The sequence below is a fragment of the Poecilia reticulata genome, chromosome 7 (assembly GCF_904066995.2).
Source record: "Poecilia reticulata chromosome 7, P_reticulata-male-v2, whole genome shotgun sequence".
NCBI classification, from domain to species: domain Eukaryota; kingdom Metazoa; phylum Chordata; class Actinopteri; order Cyprinodontiformes; family Poeciliidae; genus Poecilia; species Poecilia reticulata.
Window position 1 is genome coordinate 16,140,133 of NC_088836.1, and position 27,958 is coordinate 16,168,090.

The 27,958-nt window shown below is 40.1% G+C and overlaps 1 protein-coding gene across 7 annotated transcripts in view; it reads left to right on the forward strand.

Annotated features, from left to right (window-relative positions):
* The first annotated feature begins 321 nt into the window (after window positions 1-321).
* The window catches only part of wnk3 (WNK lysine deficient protein kinase 3), a 40,941-nt gene continuing 13,304 nt past the window's right edge, over window positions 322-27,958 (forward strand). For 3 of the 7 annotated variants that reach the window (XM_017305797.2, XM_008413606.3, XM_008413605.3), the window contains exons 1-11: window positions 378-959; window positions 8,286-9,423; window positions 19,821-19,993; window positions 20,699-20,919; window positions 21,370-21,527; window positions 21,652-21,740; window positions 21,821-22,040; window positions 22,237-22,564; window positions 23,431-23,549; window positions 23,635-23,835; window positions 24,355-27,663. In XM_017305797.2, the coding sequence (XP_017161286.1) occupies window positions 8,725-9,423; window positions 19,821-19,993; window positions 20,699-20,919; window positions 21,370-21,527; window positions 21,652-21,740; window positions 21,821-22,040; window positions 22,237-22,564; window positions 23,431-23,549; window positions 23,635-23,835; window positions 24,355-27,663 (5,517 nt within the window). In that variant the 5' untranslated portion in view covers window positions 378-959; window positions 8,286-8,724. Of the gene's footprint in view, window positions 960-8,285; window positions 9,424-19,820; window positions 19,994-20,698; window positions 20,920-21,369; window positions 21,528-21,651; window positions 21,741-21,820; window positions 22,041-22,236; window positions 22,565-23,430; window positions 23,550-23,634; window positions 23,836-24,354; window positions 27,664-27,958 lie in introns of all 7 variants that reach the window. The other 4 variants (XM_081608989.1, XM_081608988.1, XM_081608987.1 and 1 more) reach the window with 4 other exon arrangements.

Genomic DNA, 27,958 nt, shown 5'->3' on the forward strand with positions numbered 1-27,958 from the left:
ATCAGCCGCCTGAGAGTCTCTTCCTCCATCCTTTCACATTGATGAACGCCTAAGATAATACTCAGCTATCTGTATGAAGACAAAAATGGACATATCTGCATCACTCCAACTTTTTAATTAGTCTTCCTTTGTAAAACTAAAGTGAATGAATCCAAATTAAAATCTCTTATGTGCAAAAACGTCTGATTCAGTGTAAACCTCTTGGTAAATTACTGAATTTTTTCCTCCAATATAAGTGGAGTATTTTATCAGGTTGTGAAAATGTAAAAGTGTTCTCTTTTTAAAATTTGTGACCAAGAAATTGCAAAAACCTCGAACAGAGATCATAAACAGGTGCCGCACCGCCCTCTCGTGGTGACAGCAGCTAACTCACTTCTAGAGTCCTTATGTTGATGATGATGATGATGATGAGCCCAGTGGCAGCGCGCGCTCTGTCAGTAAGCACGCGAACCTGCTGCTGACCATTAGGAGTCTTCTTGCCAGCGATGTACACAAGTTACTGAAATTTTACGGATTACCGTCACTGGCCGACTGCAGACTGCTTGCAGCAAGCCGACCAGCCGAACAGCCAGTGGAGGAGAACATGAGTGAACCGACGTTAAGCATAGTCTGAACTGGAACACGTCCGCCGGCTGCTCGCCCGCTGCCTCGCTGTCACACACCGACACCGAAGCTCGACGGCTCCGGTGGTGGCGGAGGATTTTCCAGCCGTTATCACCGCGACTGGCCGGTAAAATGTTAGGCTTGGAGCAAACGGAGCCCCGGTTTTTTTCTTAAAGTGTGTTTTTCCAATAGGTGTAGATAATTTTTATATGAGAGTGTGATGTAAATTTGGCTTGGGTAATCCGGACATTTGTAAATAGGCAATAAAAATCCCGTTTACAGCCAGTATATTTAAGCTACCCTTTTTTTAAAAATTAAATCAACGTAGGACGGATGAGGTATGACGTTACATTCAGGTGAGTAATATTTATTTTTATTTTTTTATTACACTACAAATATTTGTCAAGAGTGTAATGTCATATAGTCCTGTGTGATTTGGGAACGGGAATTAAACTTGTCATATATTGTGTTTTCCTACCAATTATAGAAAATGTTTAGTGTATAAACACTGTAGTGTAGAGCAAACCGTGCTGTAGGAGACGGGGCCTCTTAATAAACCCGGAGCTGGCCCATCAGTTGTAGGATTTGAAGCGTGGTCCCACTTCGGGGACCATTGTTGATGTTGATTAGTGGTGCTGCCCGTCGCCCCTGTCATCTGCCTTTTTCCCTGTATGGGGATTGTACTCTTTGCCTCTCTTGTATGGCGTTTCTCAAGTCAGCTGAGCTCCCTGCTAGCCAATAGCAGTGTTTCATGTTACCTTCACGTCCAGGCATCACTGCGCTGTGTATACTGGACCCTATAAATAAACACACAATCTGCGTTTCTCAGCTTGTTAGTGCAGAATGAAGAGTTGTAGAAATTATATTTATGTGGGTTTAGAGTAAACAGAAAATGTATTTCTTGCAATGTTGAAACAATGTGTAGTGTTAGCATGAGATATGAATAAAGCAAAACCTTTCCCCTCTTTAATTCCTCTAAACTGCTAAATCGCCTGAACCTCTGGCACCCTCGTTATTCATAAAAACCCAGGGATTATTCAGAAGTGAAAGAGGTTCAGTTGTAGATAACATACTCCCAGACTATTAAGCCACTCAGTAATGTTTAATCCTGGTTCATCAGTGAGTGATTAGAAAGCTTTTCTTTCAACTAGATTTGGATGGTTTTGCCCACAGAGGGGATGCAAAGCGAACAGAAATCATAGGGGTTAGATAACACACATCTTTCTCCCTCTCTCTGTTCGCTCTATCCCTGTGAACAGTGCTGCTACAGTGTGTGTGCTGCTACCTACACTCGAGTCTCACATGCTTGACCTGGATTGGACAAAAGTCCTTGTTGTGTTTTGAGCCTTGAGTTTCCCTAATAGGATGAGAACAATCAATTGTGTGTGTGATCCCAGCAGCTGGCATTTGATATTTCTTGCAAACAGGGAAGCGGCAACATGTGCTGAACAAGTTGTTCATACTCTTAAGAGAAACCTTTGCCCGTTAGTCTTTTTGTATGTTTACTTTGGCCCATTTTTTTCTAAAGGCAAATACATATTAAGGTATTTTTAAGAGTACAGTTGAAACCAGAAGTTTACATACATCAAATAGACAAATGTTTTTGTCTCTTTGTCTGATGTTAAATTAGACCAAACTTGTCCCATTTTAAGTCGGTTAGAATGACCAAAATTATTTCTATTTGCTATATGTCACAGTAAGGAGAAAGATAATATTTCAAATATTTATTTATTAATATCTTCAAAGTCAAAAGTTTACATACATTATCTCAGTATCATTGCCTTTTAACCGTATAACGTGATTCTGGGTTTTCTTCCACAAGCTTTTTACAATAGTTTGTTTGAGTTCTGGCCCATTCCTCCTGACAGAACTGGTGGAACTGAGTCAGGTTTGTAGGCTCCACAACTGTATTCCTCCACCCCCATACTTTATAGTTAAAATAGTGTTCCCAGGCATACAAGTGTCCCCCTTTTTCCTCCAAATGCAGTGATGGTTATTATGATTAAACAGTTCCATCAAACCACAGCAAATGTCTCCAGAAATGAAGATCTTTGTCCCTCTGTACATTAGCAAACTTCACTCTGCCTTTTTGTATTTCTTGTGGAGTGATGGCTGCCTAGGAAGCCATGACATCAATATCCGCGGTTTCCATTATTATCACGAAGAGATAATAATCATTCTATATGTAAACTTTTGATTTTGAAGCAGAGCAGTCCTGAAAGAAAAACTTTTATAGGCTGTAGGAGATTAGAGTGGCGTGGAAGTCCACCTTCCAGCAGAACAATGACCCTCTCAACACAAATCCACAGCAAGAACAGAAGGGTTTAAATCAATATCAATGTGTTATTTATGCACTAATTTGTGTTGGTGAAATACATTGGAGGTTGTGATTGTAAACCATTGCAAATCAACCCAGCCACTATTTGGGAGTTATCCTCTCTCCCACTACTGAGCTCTTTAAAGGCTTGCCTCCAGAAATCTGACAGTGTGAGTCATGCCTGTTAAACGTGGTCTCTCACAGGGACCATGGTCTTTGTATTTGTCCGTCTGTGTGATCAACAACTGAGCTGCAGGGACCTAATATCATCAGTGAAGTTGCCGCTTGACTCAGAGCCCATTTGAATTTTGGCCAGCAGCTTTCAGACCTTGTGCTTCCTCTGTCTTCCCACATTACTCAGCCTCCATCCGCTCTAAATCTCTGTGAGACTAGTGCTGAGTTGGAAAGAGTCTGAAATAAGTTTGAGCATTGAATTAAGCATGCATGGAAAAGTTTGAATGACAAGCAGGTATGAATCTGTCTCTGATTTGAACAAATAGTTGTTCAACTTGGAGGCTCTGTTGTTTTTTGGTTTCCAGACAAGCAAATGTGTTAAATGTAGGCGACTCCCAGGTGCACAACTTAAGTAAGTTTACCATGTCTGCCTAAGGGCAATAGAATTATGTGCAAAACATCGCAGCTGACACCTGATCATATATCTGGAAAATATAATTTTTTATGGTTTTATTATGCTCCTCTAAGGTTGCAATGCTCACTCCTCTTTCTGCTTCACATGTAATTTGTTTCCTCAGGTAGGTGTTTGATCTCTGAAATGCCTAAGCTGATCCTTAGTCATGGAACATCTCACCCAGGAAGCGGACATTTAGGAATCTTAATCAAATGCCTGAGCCACCTCAACTGGCTCCTCTTGATGTGGAGGAGCAGTGACTCTACTCTAAGCCCCTGCCAGATGAATACATGTGAAATATTATTCTATAAAAATGTTTTTTTTTTTTTGTTTTGATGACCAACATCTCATTTTCTAAATGTTGTTAAAACTGTAAAACTGAGCAGATAACAATAAAGTTAAATATTTTTATTTCAGTCATTTAATTTATTTTTGACTTCTATTTTCTTTATATGGACATTTTATAACATTAAATAGTTGGACAGCACCAGCTCCCCGTCAGCCTGTGTCAGAGGACGTACAAGCGGAAACTATTCCTATGCTAATGTAATCACCTTGTGTTTTTTCAACTTTTCCATCCTCCAGAGGCATTCTTCCTCTCCTCTCTTCTGTTCTCCTCTTAGCTGCTATTGTTTGAGCAGAGATTTAGCTACTCGCTGCAGTCATTCACGCAAACATTGGCACATATTTTATCAGACAACCTGCCCTCAGCCCCCTTTTTGTCTATGTAACCCCCACCCCTTTATCTCGCCCTCATTCTCTTTCACTCACATTTTTCTCACCCCATCAGCCACTGCCCCTCCCTCCCTCGCGCCATCTCTCTTTCCCTCTCTTTCTCTGTTTAAAACTCTACTGTCCGCCTGCTCCCACCAACTGCAGTCCCTTCCTGTCCCCCCATGCCACATTTTATTCATTCTTTTCATCTGCATTTCCCCTCTCAGTCACAAAAACATGGCCAGCACACACACAGTCCTCCAGCTCTGTTTCTATCGACCTTCCTAGTTTTTCAGCCGCTGTCCGGTAAGCTGAAGTTGCTGCAGGACTGCAGTATTTTATTCAGTGTAAGTTAGAAAATTCAGATTATGTTCTGCTGTGACACATTTAAACAATCCATGTTAACTTTATTTTTGTTTTCAAGGAGATAAATTTGTGTTAAGTTGTAGATGGCTAATTGTTTTTGAAGTTTTTTATTTTTTCTAGACTTATTTGGTTTAGTTTTTCAGACATTTTCAGCCCTCTTCATGTGAACAAAAAAGCCTTGCTTAGTAGATGCAAAGTACAATGAAATGTAAATTTGTATTAATTTTTTATTAGTGCCTTTTTTTTCAGATGAAGAGAGTTGATACCAGAGATCTGTAGGAAAGAGAAATGACATTCTCCTTTGTTTTTACGGTTATGTATTGGATCATATCTTTGGCAGTCAGTAGGCAAACATGTCAAAATGATTTTAGCTGCACATTTCAGGGATTATTAGGCAGCTGCAGGTGTACTCGGAAACTCCCGGAAGCCTCAAAGGCCGCCTCGGTACAAGAGTTCATCTCTCGCAAATTGGAGCACCGACAAGAGATGTGAAGAGAGAATTATTCTGACATGTCAGCCAGATGTACGCTTCATGCTAGAGTCATTTTGCTGCCTGGGCGAGATGTCACAATTTCAGCTGCAGTGTTGGTTTTATTATCTTCATCTGTAGTATACCACATTTGCCCACATGAGCAGTTGCTTGGTCATTTGGCTGGAGTCAGGAAATTCCTCTCTGCATTCTTTCGTTGAAAAGGGAACGAGCGGGTTGGGTGAGAGTGACAGTTTGCATGCGTATGTGTGTGTTTTTCCTCTGCAAATGAAAGAGGGTGCGTGTAAAACAACAAAGTTTGTCCTGACAAGCTGGTTTGGGTTCAATATTTGTGTGTGTGTTTGGGAGGGAGATTGTGAGAGTGTGAAAGACAATGATGCGGTTGAACGTGTTTGATGTACTGTGATAACTCTGTCCGGTATGTGGCTTTCATGGGAACTCCTTACCCTGGGGACACGGGCAAAAAAGCTCCTGTTTTAAATGGCAGCTTCCTTTTTCTTTATTGTACCTTGTTCCACCTTTGTGTCCTTTACTTGTATTATGCTTTACCTCAAGAGAAGAACTGTACCTTTCAGTATGTCCCTTATGATTGCCATAACTGTTTTATTTCCCTTTGCTTTCAGTTATTGTTAGGTTTTCTGTTCTGTTTCTATATTATTGCATAAGTATATGTGTTGCATAGTGCTTCCGCGTTGAGTCAGAAACTATACTTTGTTTTTTACAGCTTGTGTTTCTGTCCTTGGAATGTCGCTTAGCTGGAATTGTTTCTGTTCTTTTCAGAGTTTCTTAGCAGTTGGTCTTTTAATTTGACTGACAGCTACACACATTGCTTGCCAGACATGTTTACTTTAAAGTTGGACACACAATAGGCTTGATGCGATTCTTAATGGCCATGTTGTGAAAGAGAAAAGAGACCAGCATGGTTTCTTTTCTCTAAGGTCTAAGGTCTGGACTCACTGCGGTGGGGTAGGTGGTCCCTGTTGCCTTATGAAGACATAACTACAAGTCCTGTATTCCAAGAAACTATTCATGTGATGTGGATGCTCTAAGCTAAAAATTCTAGCAAGTTTGGACTGGCAAGATGTACTATCAAGTTTCATGTGGTCATCTGTAAAGTAAGAGGTGTTATGTCTTGAACTAATGCAAAGCAAGATTATTTCCTTATCATGACTCCACCTTTTTCCTCTCTCCATTTATTGCACCTTCTACTCCCAGGCTAACCACATTTCTCTGTGCTGAAACTGTTGCCTATATATCCTAGTTTGTTTGCTTTCTTTATGTCCAGAATATTGATCCTGAGCTTTAACTCTGTCCTGTAGAAACTGTCAGAGAAACTATTGGTTTTGATACTTTAACAAAGCAGCAGCTAAAAATGTGGTGGCCACACCATTTCTTGTCTTGCCATCTATTTCGCTTTATTGAAACCTATGTTTTGTGCAGAACTTAAACGTGAGAAAATTAGAGAGATTTTGTTGGAACATCAAATCCTGTCAGGCCTGTGTTTTACTGCATTGGGACATTTTACCTTTTATATTCAAGGGTTCAATACTCTGAGTGCTCCCCAGAGGTTATATAATTAGTTGTTGAATTCACCATAAAGGAGGTCATGCTGTCAGTTTCACTTTCAGTTCCAAGTACCTAACACATCGAAGTGAGTGAATCTTCAGCAACATCTGCATTGGGAGCCATAATATAAATATGTTATTGTTGGGTTATCTCAGCGATAATTTTTATCAGTTGCATAAATTCTGTAGCACGGTGCACTAAGTGGCACACATGGTAGTTGAAAGTTACAGGGCTTATATCCTTGGGTAAAAGTGTTGCTTCACACTATCATTGTGTTCACATTGTGAAACAACAATGTAAGCTATCATTTTACTTTTATCCAAAACTGAAAAGCAACAATTCTTCCTACTAATCCCACAATAATGTAACATTAATTATTACTGTAAAAATAGTGTTAACCTCTGAAATCTTTATTTTATTACATAGACTTACAAAAACAATCCAGAATAAGCACCTATTAAAATTAGTAGCAGTTTAGTGCACAGTATATAACCCAGTTTTCTGTTCTCCTATTTATTGAAGAACATAAGTTTAACAAGCTGGAACTGGCTGGGCATTTAGTCCAGCTGTCTACTCTGCAGTCAGCTCCTTATTAGACATGCTTTCTATTGCCAAACCTAGATATTTAAAATGTAGATGTAAAAGATGTTGCTCCTGTAGTTTTCATGCCATGGCTGTGTTTTGGAACCAGAAAAATAAAGTTAAAACATCAATCATATTTTTTTTTAAAAATGGTATTATTACTTCAGCAAGCTGATTGGCAATGACAGCAACAGGTGGGAGAGGGTAGCCGCAGAATTAATTGATGCTTCATACAGCTGAAGAAAACTCAGGAATTTTAACATATATAATCAGTGTAACAAGGCATTTTACATACTTTGAACCTAACTATTTAAAGGCCTGTATGTATCTTGGCACCAGTGATCAGCACATGTCTAGTCTACAGGCAGAACTGCAATAAGCTTATCCAATCTGACCAAAAATGCACTGATTATCTCTCTTGGCTGATGCCAAATAATTATAGTTATGAGTAGTTTGTTTGTTTATTAGATCTCCACTACAGATGTCAAGTCACTCCAACACAGTTCAACAGTCACTCTTTGTATGAATTATTCACACTCAACTGGCCCCTAGATCGTCATCCATTTTTAATGGTTGCAGTTACATTCCACTGACTGCAGCTCTCTGTTGACTAATGGAGCTGTTTGACACAATTTATGTCACAAAAGGCTGATAAACGTGCTGGATGGTTGATTAGGGTAGCTCATTAAAAATTCCTTCTGAAATTCGTCTCTTCAACTTTACAAAGACTTTTTGTTTAATTACATGCAATCATTGTACGCAATCACTTCTGTTAATTTTTTTGGAAAGACTTGTAGAAAAGGAACATTATTAAATGCACATGCTTTATGTGATAGTTAGAAAGTATCCCTGCAAAGAATGAGGATTTAAAAAAAAAATCATAATTCAAATTTGTACTAAAACGGCTTGCTTGAAACCTGGCTTACCTTAACTCCAGAGACGCAGATATAATCATAATTTAGGAATTCCATCTGGTGTGTATCTAAATATTAACAAATTGTTTCGTATTTGTCTTGCAGATTCACTTGAAGACCTTCAGAGAAAATAATCTTCAGCTTTCACAGGAGGTGTGAAAACCCCTGGATTAGTGTGCTGCTTGACAAACATGTCAATTCCTTTGGGTTCTGCTACACAAGTGGATTTTGACAAACATGTAGAAAAATTAGGATAAGGACACTGTAGACAAAAGCTATTATTTAGAGCCTACGATGTCATCCTTATGAATTACTGAGTAGAATCTTAGAAAAAGACACAAATGAGAAAAAAGTAGACAAGAGGGGGAGAAAGTCTGCAATTTAAACCATCTGTAATCTGAATCACAGATAAAGAGCCTTTCAGAACAAAAGTGGTGACTGGCTGACCACAGAAAGAGAGAGAGACGGGGACTGACGGAGGAGCAAGGGTTTGGAGGAGGAGGCGAAGGAGGAGGTCTCGAAGGTTTGGGACAGACCTTTCTCCATGGCTACAGACCCAGGAGAGCCCACAGGCACTGAGGACTCATCTGAGAAAGCTGATGGAAAGAAGGAGGAGGAGGACAAGCAGCGGGAGGTCAGGAGAGACCAACAGAGGGAGAGGACACCTAACACCTTTTTGGGCCTCCCCTCCTCCCAGGCTCAAATGGACACAGAGAAAGGAGGAGACGACAGAGGAGGAGGAAACGGAGAAGCTGCCTTTCAGAAGCTTGGAGAGACTCCGGTTCTAGTCCCTATGCCTTCAGTTCCTGTCGATACTGGCCAAAAACGGCAGAGACGGGAAAAGCGCTTCTTCAGAAAGAGTGTGGAGATCTGTGATGCGGATGATGAGGTAGGCATGCCTCCTGACGCTCCCCACAGTGCCCCCCACCTGGAGCTGCACTCCACAGATTCAGTCTTTGACAGTGCACAGCAGCAAGAGGCTGCTTCTTCCTGTGTAGCCTTGGGGCACGACCCCTCTCAGAGCCATGAACCTGGAAAAGATGTTCCTCCATCTGCACCCACACTGAGTGTGAGAGAGAGGGACCGTGAACAGGAGGAGGAAGCAGAGATGAAGGCAGTAGCCACTTCCCCTGGCGGAAGGTTTCTTAAGTTTGACATTGAACTGGGTAGAGGAGCCTTCAAGACTGTGTACAAAGGCCTTGACACGGAGACCTGGGTGGAAGTAGCGTGGTGTGAACTACAGGTAAGACAAAGTATTTTCTTGTTAATACAGACTGTTCAACTATTCATCAGGGGGTACAGCCACGCAGGGTGAATGCTAATGACTAAGAAGAATGTAAATGGAAAAAGCTGTTGGTATGTTGTTGGAATACGTATAAATTTTAGAAAAATTATTCCTGAATTGGCCCAAACTTTGTGGAGTGAAATTTCACGTGGAAATCATTATGAATCTTCAGAGTGAGCTTTTTAATTTTCCTAATAGTAATCAGTCAGTTGTCAATTATTATTAAGATCTCTAATCAAAAGCACTCTACAGTTGATATAAAAAGTAAAGTACTTACTTTCTCTGGTGTGTTGCTGAAAAATGTTTTCGAACTACATGTTAGATGAAGGGCTGAGTGTTTGCTCAGTTTATAGTGCTGTTGATTTGCAGGAAGAAGGTCCTGAGCTCTAATTCTGGTGTGAGGTCTTTCTACAGAAAACTAGCATGTTCTCTTTGTACATGCGCGGGGTCTCTCCAGGTACTTTGGTATCCAAAATGGCCGTTGGGTTAATTGATCTCTCTCAGTTGCCTTTAACATTCTTTTTTTTTATCTTATGTGTCTCTGTGTAATGTTGTGATGGAATAGCAACCTGTGTTGTACCCTGCTGCCTCTTGCATAATGACCACTGGATGGATAGGTGTTAAAAGGAAGCTCCGACAAAGATGGCTTTTCTGATTGCAGTTACAAGTGTTCAGTTTAGGGATGCACAATACGTCCGCACTAACATCGGTATCAGCAGGTATTAGTAATTTTTTTTTACATATCGGTAAATATCCGATAAATAAAACTGGGACAATATTAACAACCGATATTTATTTTCATCTTGGTTTTTTTTCTGAAGGGGGAGGCATGGATTCTGTGGTATTTGTTTGGTCATGTGACAGTGATAGTCATGCAGCACAGGATTGTGGGGAATCTGACTAAGGCAGAGAAGCAGTGGAGAGGCCAGTGGGGTGATCGATTTTTTCATATACATATTGGTAAATATTGGTAAATATGTATATGCAACAGCGATATTAGTATCAGCTATTGATATCGGTCCAAACTTTCATATTGGCACATCCCTAGTTCAGTTCCTTGAAAAGGTTCCTTCCTATGACATGATATGAATAACTTTGTTCTTCACAAAAATGTGGTGTGCATTTACATGTGCTATATTGAGAAACACTCTGTAATATGTTCAAAGCCTGTGATATTGTTTTATAATCTGAGCCTGCTTTAAGCCTCTTTGCAACTTCATTCCTGAGCTATCTGCTGTGTTCTCCTTGTTCCTTGTGATGCTGTTTGCCCCCTGTGTCACTAATAAACCTTGTTTATAGAATAGCTGTATTTATACTGCAATTAAAGCACTCAAAAATAATTTTCCTTCTAATGAGGTTATTTCTGAAGGCAAGAATTTATGATAGAAAGTATCACCGTGAAGGAGGCACCCCATACATTTCAGAGTTTTAACAATTAGAATTTTGGGGGAAGTTTCATTTTTTGTTCTCACATCAAACTATGCAGTAATTTTTGTTGGTCCATCACATAAAATCTCAGTTTAGTACAATAATGTTTATGGTTTTCAAATTGCGAAAACGTTTTAGGTAGCATGTTTTAACCTACTGAGGGTATCGTAGTTTGTGAATGAAACTGTTTGTCATGCACAAACTTTGTAGTGGGAGAAAATAATGAAGTGCAGTTTATATTACAATATTTTGTTATTCCCATAATTAATGCCAAGTAAGGCAAAAGACATGAATTAAACATGTGGTGGGAGATGGACTTTTCATCTTAGCCTTACAAAAGAACGCAGTGTTCTGATAAGCCATTTGCCTTGACTGTTTGCTTTGTGAGCAAAATCAGTCATGTGTTTGGTTGGGAGCTAATTCCAAAACAAGAGCCTTGGCTAATCCTTAAGATCAGAGTCTGTCTATTGGACTAACAAGCAGCAGGCATGCCCCTGTATCACCTTTTCTGGTATTACTCTAACACCTACTGAATCAGCTTCATGTCAGTAGCAAGCCTCTGCTCTTTCACCATGTCTCCTGTCTGTCATATAGAACTGCTCAGCTTATAAAGATGTTATATTACTGCCATACTCAATAAGTTAGAATATCATTCAAAAGTACCTTTATTCAAATTAGTAAGTTAACTAAGTTAAGCAAATTATATAGATCAATTACACACACTGATTTTTTTAAAGGTTTTATTTCTGTTCATGTTGAAGATTTTACTCCTACAGTTAATGAAAACACAACATTTAAGATTTAAATATTACGTCAGACCAGTAGCAAACGAGCCTCAATGGACTGCTTATTCTAATTTATTGAATATAACTGTATGCTTTCAACTAAACAGTAAATAACGTCTGTGTTTATTAATATTCCTTTGGGTTTAACTTGTGAATGACGTTCAGTATGAGCTGGTAGCTTGTGGCAATTTGTTGCCAAACAGGATGCGTAAAAAGATATAACTATATATCCAATCATCCATTCATCTGTACCCACTTGTCCTTGCATGGTCACAAGGGTCAAAACCAAGAACATGAATTAAATCATACCAAGCATAATTCATAGATTTTTACCTGTAGCTCAACAGCTGGAGAAGTAAAATATGAGTATGAAAAACATAGAGGAGATGGTGAGTAGACAAATGAGCGTGAAAGTAAGACAGAGAGATGATGAGCCAAACATGGGATTACCATGGCATCCCTCCCAGAAAGCAGCCATGTGGTGAGGCCTAAGTTATCACATTCAGAGAGACCCTGTCCACATTGTGCGCACGCTTAAACACACATTACAAACAGTCACACGCCTATAGATGGATCCAGTTCACATTCAATGCAACATTCTAGTTTCCCAGAACACATGATCTGTCCTTTTCAGTCTACCCTGCCAAAGCCTGTAAACAGCTTTAATGTACAGAGGCTTTAAAGTGGACAAAAGTGCTCATAAATAACAACGTTATACATGGCTGTGATTTTAGATATAGACGGTCTGTGTTGTAAGACTCAAGCAAATAACTTGTCCTCATAATAAAAATCTAGAGATGCACCATCAAATATTTTCTGGCCAATCACAATCTAATTTGAAAAGAAAAGTTGACGTAGTTGCTCTAGCAACACCATTGTATGTTTTAATTAAACAGTACATGTTGAATTGCTGACAAAAACAAAATTCATAATCTACATTTGTCATAATGCCCCAGCACTATGATCGGTCTGTGCAATGGTTCCAGTTTAGATGCTGTTAGGGTTATAGGATGAAAGACAACCTTTACAGGACTAACCCCATATTAGTTGATACTGTTAGTTCCCTTTGAGTCTTCAGCTTGGTAGCACAATAATCCCCCTTCCTCTTTGACCATAAATTTAGGGAACTAGGGTATTAGCTGTCCAAAAGCAGCTTGAAAAAGCTTTCTCGTTACTTCACTTTCCCTAGGAAGTTTCACACCTAAAGGGCAGAGCTATATATTTGCACCTGCTGTTTCTTGGGTATGTTTGTATGCAATTTGCTATGTATATCTTTCTGTGTGAGAGCTCTTGCCATCTAAATCAGTGACATACAGTTATTGAATTAGTTTGCCTGTCACTGTCCATTTCTCCTTCTGTGTCCCCCCTCCCTTCCTCTGTCTCCCGTTCACTTTTTTTGTCTGTTTGAGTGAGCATGCGGAGTGATCCAGGGAGTTAATTACAGTGGGTGCCTGTCAGGCTGGAACAAAAACCTTGCACAGGCAGCATAACTCGGGCGGCAGAAACCAGACTGGTTCAACCCAGTCATCCCAGACTGGTCCAACTAAGCTTAGCACTAGTGCAACAATCAGGACGGAAGTTTAACAGGTGCCAACTTAGATATTTGGGAATTTGCTGCATTTGTAGTCCCTTGCAGAAGTATACGCACTCGTTGAATGTTTCCACATTTTGTCACTTTACAACCACGTTTGATTGGGTTTGATATACCAACACAAAGTTGTGGATAACATTGGTGCAGAAAAATGATGAATAGCATAAAAAATATAAAACAATCTTAAAATCATGGCTTAAACATTTTGTTTTCGATTGCTTCTCTTGACATAGAGTGATTCCATCAGCACTGACAAGCTTCCTTTTTAAGGGGGTCATTAAAATGCCCCCCGTAGTATGATGCTGCCATGCTGTGCAGAGCGCATTGGGGCCAGATAATTCAGTTTTAGCCTCAGGTGGGACACTGAAAGGCACAGTCTGTGCTCAGTCAACATATAGTTCCACACTTTGGAAGAGCTTGCTACATTACGTCACTGGGTGTATAATATTTGAATCCTTTATTTTGGCGTGACAAAGGAAGACTTGAGAAGCCATGTTTCCTTTGATGATTAAACAACAGCTGGGTTAGGCAAAATAAATAAAATACAATATTGCCATGTGACCAACAACAATAGAAGCTAACTCGGATAGATTATTGCTGAACTGAGCAGACCATATTGGAATTGATCCAATGCAACAGGCTAGACGTAAGTTCATCCGGGTCGCTGACAATTGGCAAGGATCCCTGGGGCTGTATTCTTCCACGAAGGCCTTTTATTACTTGGTTTGCAACCGAGATTCAATTGCTAGCCATTGTATACAGCATGAATCACATAAAAACACCATTAACTGCACAGCCTTCTCTAGAATCAATAAGTCCGAGGTACTTATAATGCCCTAACTAATGTTTAAGGTAATCCACCAACAAAGTAGGAGCCTTGTCAATCAGATTTTAACTGAAGTACTATTCCCTTAAGAGTTATAAGAATAATTATTTCTGAACTTCTGGCTTGTGGTTTTAAACTGAGATGTTGTGTTTTTGAAGGATGCCAGCAAAACTTCATATCCATTAATAGTGTATGAACCTATTTTTAAACATGAAGTTAATATCTTTAATTTTCTTAGTGGCTTGTGGGTGTCTTAGAGCAAATAATTGTTGAAGTTTGTAAAGCTGGTTAACAAATGAAGATCTTTAATCCAGCATGCAGACCAGCCCTTACAGAGCAATCAATCTTGTTAGTCAGAGCTATTGTAGCTTACCGTAACTTAATCCCAGTCCTCCACCACCTTGGATTTTGAAACGCTCACACACTTACATGTGTGCTGTATTGCAACACATACACTGCAAGATACAGTTGTCACCCAGCTTAATGTAAAAAAATATATATACAACTATCACCTTGAGGATTGACATTACCCCTTTTATTGACAGTAATTTTCAGCTAAAACCTGGTTATACATCTGTGACTTCTCCAAACTATCATCAATCCTGAAAGTAATCTCCCTGATATCTGACACTGATACAGTGTTTGCTAAAATAGAGGTTTTAGGGCCCGCATGCTTTAGTATTCATGACCTGAGCCTCTTTACATTCACCAAAAGCCATATCCTGTCCATTTAGATGGGTGTTTTATGAGACTTGTTTGTAACCTGTAGCTTGACCTTCTGCTCTGCCAGATGTCTGGTCTTAGTCTTACTGTAATGATTTGTAGTTGTACGATTTGCTGTAGCGTATATAACAACGAAATTGCAAGATTTGTTTTGGTCATGAAAATAACAACAGCACCACCCAAAAATATGTGGTAGCACACTACAATTAATATGAGCAGAATATTAATTACTACAGCAAATGAGCTGTAATGAGCTGTAGTTCCACCTTATATAATGACAGTTTAAGAAAGCAGAAACGACACACTTTGTATACTCAGCTATGTCAAGGTAGGACCCTGTTGCCTTCAGAACTTCTAGCAGAAATAATTGCTAGAATTAGCAATTCTAGCAATTGGGGGCAATATGAACTCTGTATTGCCCCCAATTTGCACCCCTGTATTACAACATAATTAGTCTCAAGCTCATGCCAAATATTGTAAATCATAATCTAAGGAAAACTGTTAGAAGCATTTACAGACTAAAAAAAGGGTTTTCTATTTTATTGCTTAATGAAACTGAACAAAATCTGAAAAGATTTTTTTATGTTAATCTCCCAGCCACCGGTCAGAGCTGATCCTGAAAATAACTTATCAACATTATTCCTCTGTCCTCTGTACCTCTGTCCCTAAATCAAACCCGGTTCAAAGAAGTTTCGGTGGACAGGAAAAGAAAGCCACCTCCCCTGAAACCTCCGTTATCGGTTCCATAAGAGAAACACCTGCTCAAAAACCTTTGTTGTTAGTTCGTTCTTCCAGTAAGCCAAAGTTTATTCTATCATAACACTACACACAACTTTAGCTTGTGTACATTTTTCAATCTGATGCACATTTCTCGCAACGTTATGTTGTGAAATGCATCTTAGGTTGATGACATGTAAAATATGTCAACAGTTGTGTGTTTTCATTGCCCTCTGAAGGCATTCGATGCTGTTTTGAGGTTTTGTTCCCTGTCAAAGGACCATAAGAGGAGTTAAGGAAGTTGTCACAGTTCTTCTTCATGCACAACAAATAAGCAGTGGCAGCAATCTGTAAACCCACAGCTGCGTTCTCACTACACCGGCATGGAGGCGTTTGACACAATTGTCTTGTAGAGTTGACATGAGTTCATAGCTTAATTCTTTTAGTATTATACTTTTGAAAATGTCTTGTGTTAAATATTTTCTCTGCTTATATGCAGCATTACGTCTAAGCGCCCACCTGTAAACTGCAAATTGAGCCACAGAAAGTAGCTTTTTAGATTACTATATTCAGAAGAAAAACAGACGGGACTGCTTGGAGCATAGTCTTCCACAAATAAAGTCTGATTAAGATGCATCTTCCTCTGCACATACATATACCCAAGACATACATGGTTGAAAATACACCAGCTGAATCTCACTAAGCCTTTGTAACACACACAGGAGGCAGACAACAAACACTCTCCTTCTATGTTTACAATCATAACAGATACTTCTGCCTTTTTTTCTCACATATTTTACTTCTGAGTAATTATTTTAGCTAAATTACGGTTGTGTTGGAAGGCAGCTGTTAAGGGCTCTTTTATACACATTTCTCAATTGATTACAGTTGGCTTGATTAAGAAAATAACATTTTGCTGTCCCAGCAGAATTTTCTCATCATTTGCTCATTTGCATTATTTACCAGAAATGTTACAAAGGACAAACATGTTGTTTGTATAATCTGTCAAGAGAGGAGCACAAACAAATTTTCACAACCTTTCATATTTATCATGGTGCAGTGATGACACACATGAAAATGAAAATACAGAAACAGTGACAATACAGAAAAATAGTGAAGCAACACTGACTGGGCTGCATGAATTTCTGTGAACTGGCAATTGTGCTCTTACTCAGAAAACATCTCTTGCATTCTCCATATATCTGGTCTTGACAATATACCTTAAGAGGGTTGCAAAATAAAAGGTTTATCTTCCAACAAAAGCATCCAGGTTTGGGTTAGAATTCTGAAAATCTGAGAGAAGGTGGTCAGACGGTATAAACAACACACTTGGTTGTTCCCACTGAACAAAAATTCAAACACACATCGAAATTAGTTTTGAAAGGCTAACATTAAGCTTCCTTAATTGCCTCCCCAAAGCCCTGACCTCAATCCGATTGAAAATGTATGCTTTATGATTAAAAGCAGGCTCCATGCCAGGAACCCAGCCAGTTAAAATGAGCGCTACCTTTTTTTTTTTTTTTTTTTTTTGATAAAAGGAATGGTCAAATAACCACAAAGAATTACGAACATCCTGCTTATGGCAGCAGCTTGCAAAATGCATTTATTCAAATTTAGGTTGGGTGTATTCATTCACGTTTGATCCCCTTAGAATAAGAGAAAAATTTCAATAAATCCAAGCTTGTGAAGCCAAATAATGTTTTTCAAATTAACTGTATGGTGCATCAAAAAAGGTGCTGTTAAAATTCACCATTAATACCTGAAAATGTGTTCATAACCATTATGAGTGTAAACAAACACACTCTCTTTTAAAGATACGGCTCTGTTTTGTCATGTTAATAAATAAAGAGGCTTGCATAAAGTGAAACCTCAGTTTTTCTGAAGCAGTGTGTGTGTGTGCATCTGTGAATTGGTTTGTGCAGCGTGTGAATCTGTCTAGACGCAACTAAATAGATTCATGAAGACACTAAATGAACTCATTGTGACCTTTGCTGACCCCAAAGCTGTCTGATGTGACACTCAACGAGACGCAGTAGACGCTGAGGAGGCTGTAGACAGAGACACACAACCAGGTTACCTTGTCTGACTCTGTGCTACACAGAGAGGGAGAGCGATGCTCCATATGAGGAGTGAGACAGAGGACCGAGGCAACAAGAGGCAAAACTTCCTATCAAAATCAAGCACGCTTTGTTCTCTTAACGCACTCTTTTTTGCATTTGAGCTGGAAGGGTTTTACACAGATAACATGCTGTACAAATCAATTAAAAAAGAGAAAACCTTTTGGGAAAGGTATGAACATGCAAAAGTGAGTCTTCAGGGAACACCAGATAGTGATGTGCAGTGTCTTCTAAAAGCATTCAAACGTATTAAATTTGATTCTGCTTGTGAGATGGACAGATTAAGAAAATTATATTAATAAATGGCTTCCTTCATTTAAATTGCTGTGGATCTCTTCTGTTTCTTTAGAATGACTATGGGCAGCTTAAATGTTTTCTAATTAATAGTCTCATTGGCATGTTTTGCTAGATTTACTGTTATGTCAAACTCTACATTTTCACAATAGATTTAAAGGTGCTCTGTAAGATGTCTCAGCTTGGGATATTGTTTTGTAACCTAACTGTACTTTAAACAACAACGTTCTCCCGGACCTGTCTGTTGCCCCTTGATCCACATGATGCTGTTTGTTCACTAATGGCCTCAAACAAACGGCTGTATTTACACGGAGATTAAATTACGCACGTGTATACTGTTTTTGCAATATAATATGCAAGGAGACGTAGACGATACTTTGTGCTGGTCTGTGACAGGAAATGATGAAATTCATTCAGGTTTGTGGCTACAGTGACACAAAGTCAGAAAGAGTTATGAATACTATTTGATGCCATTTGTGAGCTATTGTACTTGTGCATTTTTTTTTTTCAGTTTTTTTTTTAGTTTGCTCCACAATATAGTTGGTGTTGAAGAAGCGTGACTTGATGTTAGACATAATGGTTATACAACGTGCCAAGCATTTTTTCCATTACACTGTAGTTCTGTGTTAAAAGGGGAGGGATGAGAGACTGTCTTCCCCAGTAGGATTTCCAGAAAAGGACACTGAACCAGTGCACAGGGAGGGAAGGAACAAATCCAAACACAAAAGGTGCAGGGGCTGCAATGATGAGAACTAAAAAATATGGATAGGTATAGCTATCAAAGATTGTAATACATGATTATTCTATGTTTTTTTGCACATTTGCCCGAAATTACCTGCAGGGTGCTATCTCACTGATCGGTTTTGTTTAAAGCTAACAGCTCGGCATCATTGAAATTGATCAGTGGAAAGCCAGTGTTATGACGACTTCTATTTATGGCTGGTTTGAATGTGACAGGACAATAGCTGCCATCAGAGTTTCTTACTTTAAAGTTAGTCCCATTGTGTTGTTGTAAAGATTTCCTGCTTTTATTTTTCAATATGTACTTGTTTAAAAGTATAAATTAATCACATGCTGACCCTATATTTTAGTGGTCTTAAATAGTAACTCAGCAGGAAAAATAACGGACTATACAGACTTGTATAGTTTGCTTGCTCACATAGAACATAATATTAGTCCATACAGAGTTTAAAAATATGTACCAGCTTAAAGGAGACATCCAGAATTTCTTCCACTGTGAATAACTGGATTGTAATTATATGTTTTTCTTGCATCATCATAATCACATATCACAGTTTTGAAAAAAGCATTTTTTGTTTGCAAGGATTTTATTGGTTCTTTCTCTCTGTATTGCTCCTTGTTAACAACAGCACAAACAATGAGGTAAAGAAAAGATTCAAGCTCAGATGGATTATGTAACAATAAAATGATTATTAGAAAAAAAATATGTTCACTAAGTAGTCGCTTGTGTTTAACGTGAGATTTGTCAGTGGCTACCTCTGTTTTCTAGAATGTTGCATGACTGCGAAATGGATTTCTGCAGCACTGGTTCTTTGTGCCATATTGGCAATGTGGTGCAGCTGCAGCATAAATGTGTTTTTAAAGCTACAGCTTGGGTGTTGCCTAAGGTTGATTGCATTTGTATATTGCTAGCACCATCTAGTGGCGTCAGGATTTATTGTACACTTAGTAGAAAACTTCAAGTAGCCTTGTGATGTTTTAAATTTATGAATGGATTGTTTTTAAGTAACCTTTTATGACGGAAGAAAATCAATGGAGCGGTCTACTTAGTGTTTTTGAACTGCAGTCCTGTAAATAAGCAGCTCATGTGACTATTCAGACCTTTTATGTCTGCATGTACCTTTTTACTGCAGGACCGTAAGCTGACCAAGGCGGAGCAGCAACGCTTCAAGGAGGAGGCAGAGATGTTGAAGGGTCTTCAACACCCCAACATAGTCCGCTTTTATGATTCCTGGGAATCTGTGCTGCGTGGAAAGAAGTGCATTGTACTGGTCACTGAGCTAATGACATCAGGAACACTTAAAACGTTAGTACAAAATCACCTTTCAGTTCTTAAGGTTCAGATTTATGTATTTAAACGGGGCCCGTTTCTATTAGTAAAAAACTCCTGTAGGCCAGGAAATTAAATTATGCCAGATTATAGCATAAGGCTCATTACTGTTTGCTTCTTCCTTGGCAGGTTGATGTCAATATGTAACAGGAGTCAAACCACAAAATGCAAATACAAAGCATTGTAAATGATAAAACACACACAGCTTACACACAACATGACAGAACAGGTGAAGACCAGACTGGCACCAAAAGTGACCATGTGGAACACCTTTAGCGAACTTGATATTCCTGTGTATTGCATCTGTTAAGCAAGACTGATGGACTAATATCCACAGAGCTATTGAACTCATAAAACAGACACAAAAGCTCAAGAAGTTATTGCACTTATAAAACATTATTATTGTCTCTTGGGTTATCATCTTTGTTAAAAGACAACTTTTAGATGTTTTTGTAATGACAGCAAATCTGGTAATCACAATAATATTTAAGAGTAATGTGGTTTCAATGTTTATGGATTTTTTTTTTAGTAAGTGTCCCAATAGTTATGACAAAAACATAAATATTAAGGAAAACAAATACAACTTCAGCGGTATTTGCATTGTTTTGACCTTCGTGTTCCCAGTCTTGGCTGTCGATCACTTTGGTCTTTTGGGTGACAGCATGTATTCTGTGTGCACAGCTACCTTAAGCGCTTCAAGGTGATGAAACCCAAAGTCCTGAGAAGTTGGTGCAGACAAATCCTGAAGGGCCTTCACTTCCTCCACACCAGGACTCCACCGATTGTGCACCGGGACCTCAAGTGTGACAACATTTTCATAACAGGCCCCACAGGGTCAGTTAAGATAGGTGACCTGGGACTGGCCACTCTTATGAGGACCTCCTTTGCAAAAAGTGTCATAGGTAAGATGTATAAGCTGACCAGGCATAACATTATGACTACTGACAGGTAATGTGGTAAAGTCAGACTAAGATGCTACAGGACTGTAATGGCATGTGATAAATTTATTACAACTATTATTTTTATTTTAAAAATAGGATTATGCAGCCTTATTGCTTTTATAGCAGATATCTCCAACTCTTGTCTGAAAGAGCCTCTGCCCTGCAAATTATAGATGAGTCCTTGTTTCAAAATACCTTAATAGAATAAAAAGCTCATTATCAGGCCTCTAGAAAACTTGTTGAGATGCTGGAGAGGTAATTCACCAATTTGATTCAAGTGTGTTGGAGAAGTAACCGGCAGGACAAACTGAGATCAATTGGTGGTCTCAGTTTGAGATCACTGATTGATTGTATCTTGTATTTGTCTTTGTGGCCTGTTTTTGATTTAGAGCTGCTTTCTTGCTTTAACAGGAACCCCAGAATTCATGGCTCCAGAGATGTATGAGGAGCACTATGATGAATCAGTGGACGTCTATGCCTTTGGGATGTGTATGCTGGAGATGGCTACTTCAGAATACCCCTATTCTGAATGCCAAAATGCTGCTCAGATCTATCGCAAAGTCACAAGTGTAAGTGCCTTTAATGGAAATTTGCTGTCCTGATCACTTGATGACAAATATTTTGTTTATAAAAATGTTAACTAACATTTAAGCACAAAAGAAAATCATTTTATTAACATTCATGTTTCTTCAGGGTATAAAACCAGCCAGCTTTGATAAAGTCAATGACCCAGAAATCAAGGAAATCATTGAAGGCTGCATTCGTCAGAACAAAAGCCAGAGGTAAGGAGGTTTTTGTTTTGATATCTGTAGTCTCTTATGTGCATTCATTGATCACACTCTTTCTATTTCCTCCTTGACAGACTCTCTATCAGAGACCTCCTGAATCATGCGTTCTTTGCAGAGGATACAGGAGTAAGAGTGGAGCTGGCAGAAGAGGACAACGGCGCCCAGGATTGCCTGGCTCTCCGAATTTGGGTAGAAGACCCAAAGAAGTTGAAGGGGAAACACAAGGACAATGAGGCCATTGAGTTCACCTATGACCTGGAGAATGACATTGCTGAGGAAGTAGCTTTGGAAATGGTGAGATGTGTAAACAATTTATAAGTGATGATCTAATGGGCTGAAAAGAGTTTAACCACAACTTGATGCTACAAAACTTGTATAGTTCTCCAAAAATAATAGCACTTGGCTAATCTAGTTACTACTTACCTGAAGGCTAAATCTACCTGCAAAGATCACTTCTTGTCTTTTTGTCTTCCCCACTCACTTTTCAAAGGTGAAGTCAGGCTTCTTTCATGAGAGCGATGCGAAGGTGGTGGGAAAATCCATCCGTGATCGAGTGAATCTGATCAAAAAGTCAAGAGAGCGTCGGCAGCAGCAGCTTACTCATCAAGGCTTTGATGACAGAAGGGATTCTACCGTCACCTCTTATGTTTTTTCTTACCCTTCATGCCCATCCTCACTAATGGTTGGGGCAGCTGGACAAACAGGAGGTGGTGAAAGTGGAGCTGGAGGAGTGGTTCAGGAGTCTGAGGAGCTGCCTGAAGTTGACCAGCATGTCATGCAACAGCATATCCTCGGTGCAACAACCCTTAGCTTGCCAGGTAGAGTTGATCAAAAACTTGCTTCCTACAGTGCATTGGTAAAGTATTCATACACTTAAAGTTTTTTTGACTTTTTATGACATTGGAACCAAAACAGGAACACAGCAGACTGTGAGAGATAAAGTTGTGAAGAATTTTAAGGTAGAGTTAGGCTATGATGTCCCAAGGTTTGGACATCATAGTACATTGTACTATTTAATCTATCATCTGAAAATAGGAAAAGTATGGCACAGCTAAAAATCTACCAGGACATGTCTGTCCATCTAAAGGAGAAATCAAGAAAACCCTGAAAACCCTGGAAGTGCTCTAGCTCAAGTGAGAGAATCTGTTGATAAGACAACTTTCCAAATATTTGACTTTTATCAAACTTTCCAAACATTTGGCTTTTATCAAAAACAGAAAAGCACAAGAAGTTGCAGTTTCCCAAAATCCATGTAGGGGTTCTCTGGTCAGATGAGACAAAAATGAATAGCCAATATGAAAAACACTGTCTGTGGCAGGAAAATAATGCTTCACTTCATCCTGAGTACTCCATTCCCACAGTGAAATGTCATAATTGCACCGTCATGCTGTAGAGTTGAGACAGAGTTGGTAAAAGATGATTGCAAAGGGTGGTGCAAACATATTTCAGGTACCAAATCCATCTGCATACCAGATTTCTACCATTTTATCATTTTATTTGTAAAAAGCCTTGAAAACTATATGTCCTTTTCCTTCCACTTCCACTGAGTTTTGTGGATGAAAGTGACTAAATCTGAAAAACTTCAGAGTATAAATTCTTCTGCAAGGCACTGCATCTGTTGTCAAATTTCTAAATGTAATGTGTGAGTTTTATGGCTTTGTTGAACATTTATTTTTTTACTCAGAAATTGAAAGTGTTGGGTCTGCCAGCTGTGAGTCATATGCAAGTGGACAGAGCTTGGCACTCTCTCTGCAGGGGGAAACTTATTCCCACTCCCAGATAACTCCTCAACCATTGCTATCTGTAGGTCTATATTTAATCCTACTAACAACAATAATAGAAACCTGCTCTGAAACAATCGGTCCTTACACATATTCTTGTGACACAGATCACTGGTGCATCGGCTGAAACTCAAATTCTCTGCACTGACGAGACTGGGAGTGTTCCAAATATGCCTCTTGTTCAGGGCGTTAGTATGTCTAACGTGTGCACTCCCAAGACTGAAGGGGAATCTCTTGGCCAGACATTTCTTCAACCCAGTCCTGTTGTTCCACAGGTATCTCCGAGTGTACCGCAACAATATCTTCAGGTGAAAAAGATAATATATCTATAAATAAAATCAATATTCACAAAGGGACGTAATCTTAACATTCCTGCTAATGTATGTAAAATGATCACACTGCTCCATTCAGATGGGTTCTTTTTGAATAGCTATTAAATATTAAATAACAACCCTAATGGAATCATAGCTCTGAGATTGGCAATCTTTTACGACAATAAACAGTGCTTCCCACAGGATGTCAGTAATAGGGAGATGCTAGAAATTCAGCAAATTTACATCCTTGTGATTAAAAATTGCGTCTTTAAACTCTGTGCAGCAGTCAGCAAATCCTTTACTTCCCAAAGTGCAATTTCAGTTTATGATCCAAGTTCCTTGTGACTACTCACAAGTATAAAATACTGTGGGAAGCACGGTTCTCTGAAGTTAAGTGTGTTTGTTTATTTTCCTTGTCAAAGCTTATTCCTAATCTAGTTTTTGTACTGCTTTCTCCCCTCACCCTTTGCTGCATTCAACTCAAATCCTTGTTCTTTCATTATCGCTGAGTAGTCACAAACATTTCCATCAGATGCATTCCAACCGGTTACTGCTCATGGATCCGTGGCTCCCTCACAGTCAAACATACTTCCCATTTCTCCCCAAGCTCCCGTTGGTGTTTTCCCCACATCTATATCTGTCAGTGACCCTGCTGGAATTGCAGGGATCGCTATGCTCCACACTCAGCTACCCGCTTCTCCCAGGCAGCAGACTGACATTATTCCCCACTCCACTCCCCAGCAAACACAGTGTTTTGTTATTCCACAGCAGTGCATTATTACACCACAGTCAGACATGGTTTCCCAGACCTCCACCAATCAGCAGCAACCACAACAACCCACATCAATTGAACATCAACAGATTAATGCAATTCAGCTGCCTCCAGAAAAGCAGCATCATAGCCTTCCAGCTGCAACTATCCAAAAGCATCACCGCGAGCCAGAGCAGGAGATTTTTGTACAGCAACCTGTCCAAAATGTCCAGTCAAGTCCTCATCAGCAAGTGAGGACCACACAAGCAAGCATGGAGCCTCAAGCTCTGTCAGTGCCTCGGCCAGGGGAACAACTTCAGGCTTATAAACTGCAACCAGCAGGAGAAACATGCGAACAGACAGTCAGACAATCACAACTACAGCAACAGCTTCAGCAACAGCAATCTCTTTTACAACAGCAGCAACAGCTACTTCAGCAACAACACCTATTGCTCCTTGAACGACACCCATTGTATGTCCAGACGCTGGATCAGCAGCAACAAATGACTCTGCTTCAACAACAGGAGCACCAGACGCAGCTGCAACAACAGAAAGCACTTCAACACAAACAAATCATGGATCAGCAGCAAGCTTCTCTATATCAGAAATATGAACAGCAACAGCAAAGTATTCTGCATCAAGAACAACCAACACAAGCACAAGTGCAACAACAACCACAGATACCTTCACAACAGCAGATACAACAGTTATATCAGCAAACAGGGCAGCAGCAGGAAGGAATAACTCAAACAGAAGCAGAAACACAAGAACAAAGTGGACAACAGCAGCAAAATACTACACTGCAGCAACAACCTCAGCAAACACAGCAGAAATGTGAACAAGTACAACAGCAAACCATATTCCAACAGATAGAACAGCAACAAGCATTAATCCAGCAACACTTGCAAAAGCAGTTAATTTTAAAACAGTCCCAGTTACAACAGGCAGCTCAGCTGCAACAGCAAGAACTGCAACAAGTACAGCTTGAACAAAACTTGGAGCATCTTCAGCAGCAAGCTCTGTTGCAACAGCAGCTTGAAAAACAACTTCAAAATCTCCCCTCAGACAAACAAAGTGCTGAATTTTTACAGCAGCAGGCTCAAATGAAGCATCAAAATCAAGAGAAACAGCAGGAGCAACAAGCTGCCATCATTCAACATCTGCATCAAACTGACAAACAAGAACCTCTGCCTGTACCTCAAAGCAGCAGTGAGCTGCAGATTCCGCCACAATCTGCTAACGTGCAACCGATGTGTAACCCCCAACTTACCACTCTTCAGTCTGCGCAGCAGTCAGCTAAGCAAGACACTATGGAGCAACAGCAGCAGCAAGCTTTTGTTGCTCAGCCTAAGCACCACACCTCCACAGAAACCCATCGAACAGTTGGTGTTCCAGTGACCATTGAAGGACTACAAGACCAAACTGACATAATCTCTCAAGTACATGTCCCAGTGACCATACAGACTACCTCCATTCCTGTCCAGACAGCTCCTGTTTTCTTAGGACAGCAAAGACAAAGTCCATTTCACCCCCAGAACCAGATTCCAGCCCACTTTTTAGTCCAGTCTGTGCCCCAAGCCTCTCAAGCTACAACTGTCGTCAGTGTACCTGCCCCAACAGCTGTGATCCAAGGACAAACACAAGTCTTGCAGGCACAGCAAATTCCCTTACAGGCTAGTTATCCTGGACTTGTAACTCCTACTCAGGCTCAGGTAACTGCTCAGTCATTTATCCAGACTCAGCCTCAACATACAACTATTCTGCAGCTCCAGCCTGCACATGGCAAAGTCCCAAACATCAATATTCAGACGATGGGCCAACAAAACCAAACCACTGCTCAACTTTCAGCTGAAGTTGCTTCTCTTCCAAGTCCAGTACAACATGAGACTTACGTTCAGCAAGGTGCTCTAATGAAGAGTCCCATCCAGCCCAAACTCCAGCAAGAAACTCAAGGCCAACCGCCTTGTCAGCTGCTTTCTCACCCTGGCCTAATGACCCCACATTTTGCCTCACAACCTCCCCACCAAGACATACCATCTGCGCAGCACAACATGACTCGTGCTTCACAACATCAGCAGGTGCATCAGCAACCAGTAATGCAGTATCAGCAGATGATTCTGTCTCCGGGCTCGGCTGAGAGTGCTGTAACAACAACCGAGAGTCTCGCTCAATCGGCTGACCCTGTTGGGGTTCATGTTGCTCCTCCTCCAATGCAAACTGGACAAGGAATAGGTCCAGGACAAGCAGCACTATGTCCAGTTGCTGCAGTCCACCAAGCGTTAATTGGAAGCTCTGCAGACTCTCCCATCATTCAGCCCACCTCCAAGCCATTTATGCCTCAGCCTGCTGAGCAGCCTCAGCAACAAAACCAAAATCTCTCTCCAGTCCATCAACCCCCAGGAAATTCTACCACACCGCTTCAGTTACCAGCACAGCCCATCCAAACTCTCAACCAGCAGCCATCTCTTCCTTGTCAACAAACCTTGACAACACTTGACAAAAGTCAGCTTCCTGTTCAGTGCCCTTCACATGTGTTGATACAGTGCTCTGCACAGTCAGGACCCAGTAATGTTTCCGTGCCTCAGTCACCCACTAAGACTCTCCCTCTGTATAGTCACTTAGTGACAGGGACCCCTTCATCTCCACAGCATCATGCCAAGCAGCTTCTTCCAGCCCACACACATACACAAACCTGCATTCAGGCCCAGACACACTCTGAAACACAGACACTGGTTCAAACACAGACTCACTCTCACACTCAGACAGACCACAAGACACCAGATTCTGAAGAATCTTTTTTGCTTAAAGCTATGTCTGATGCGCAACAACTGCCCCTGAGCCCTTCATGTCCCTCCATAACACTACCATCTGCACTACCCCAACAACCTGTCCCTGCTGCAGAGCTTTCTACATCTTCGCAACTAGCCCAAGTACCTTTACCAGGGCAGGCCGGCTTTGTACCTACCTCTCCTCAGCCTGCCTCTGCACAACGATTGCTTGACTCTAATGCTCCCCAACCCTCCCAAGCCTTGCTGCAAGACTGTGACATTTCCCTGCTGGGCATCGCTCAGGTACATGAAATATGAAACAGAAATAATTTACTGACATGCTTATCAAATGATTAAAGCTTTTTACTAAATGCAGTATTTAAAACAGTCATTGATTTTACCTCTTCAATTTATACTAACATATTTTGATTCCTGGGAAACAAAGTGTAGCAGGTCAGACTTGTTATTACACTATTGTGGGGATGCTGTATGGGGATGTAATTTGTTGCAGGATGCCTGACATGAATATACTAGTCTTAATATTGTTCTTTCGATATGTTTTAGTGAAATCTGTTTGTGAGAGAGTCTATGGAAAGAT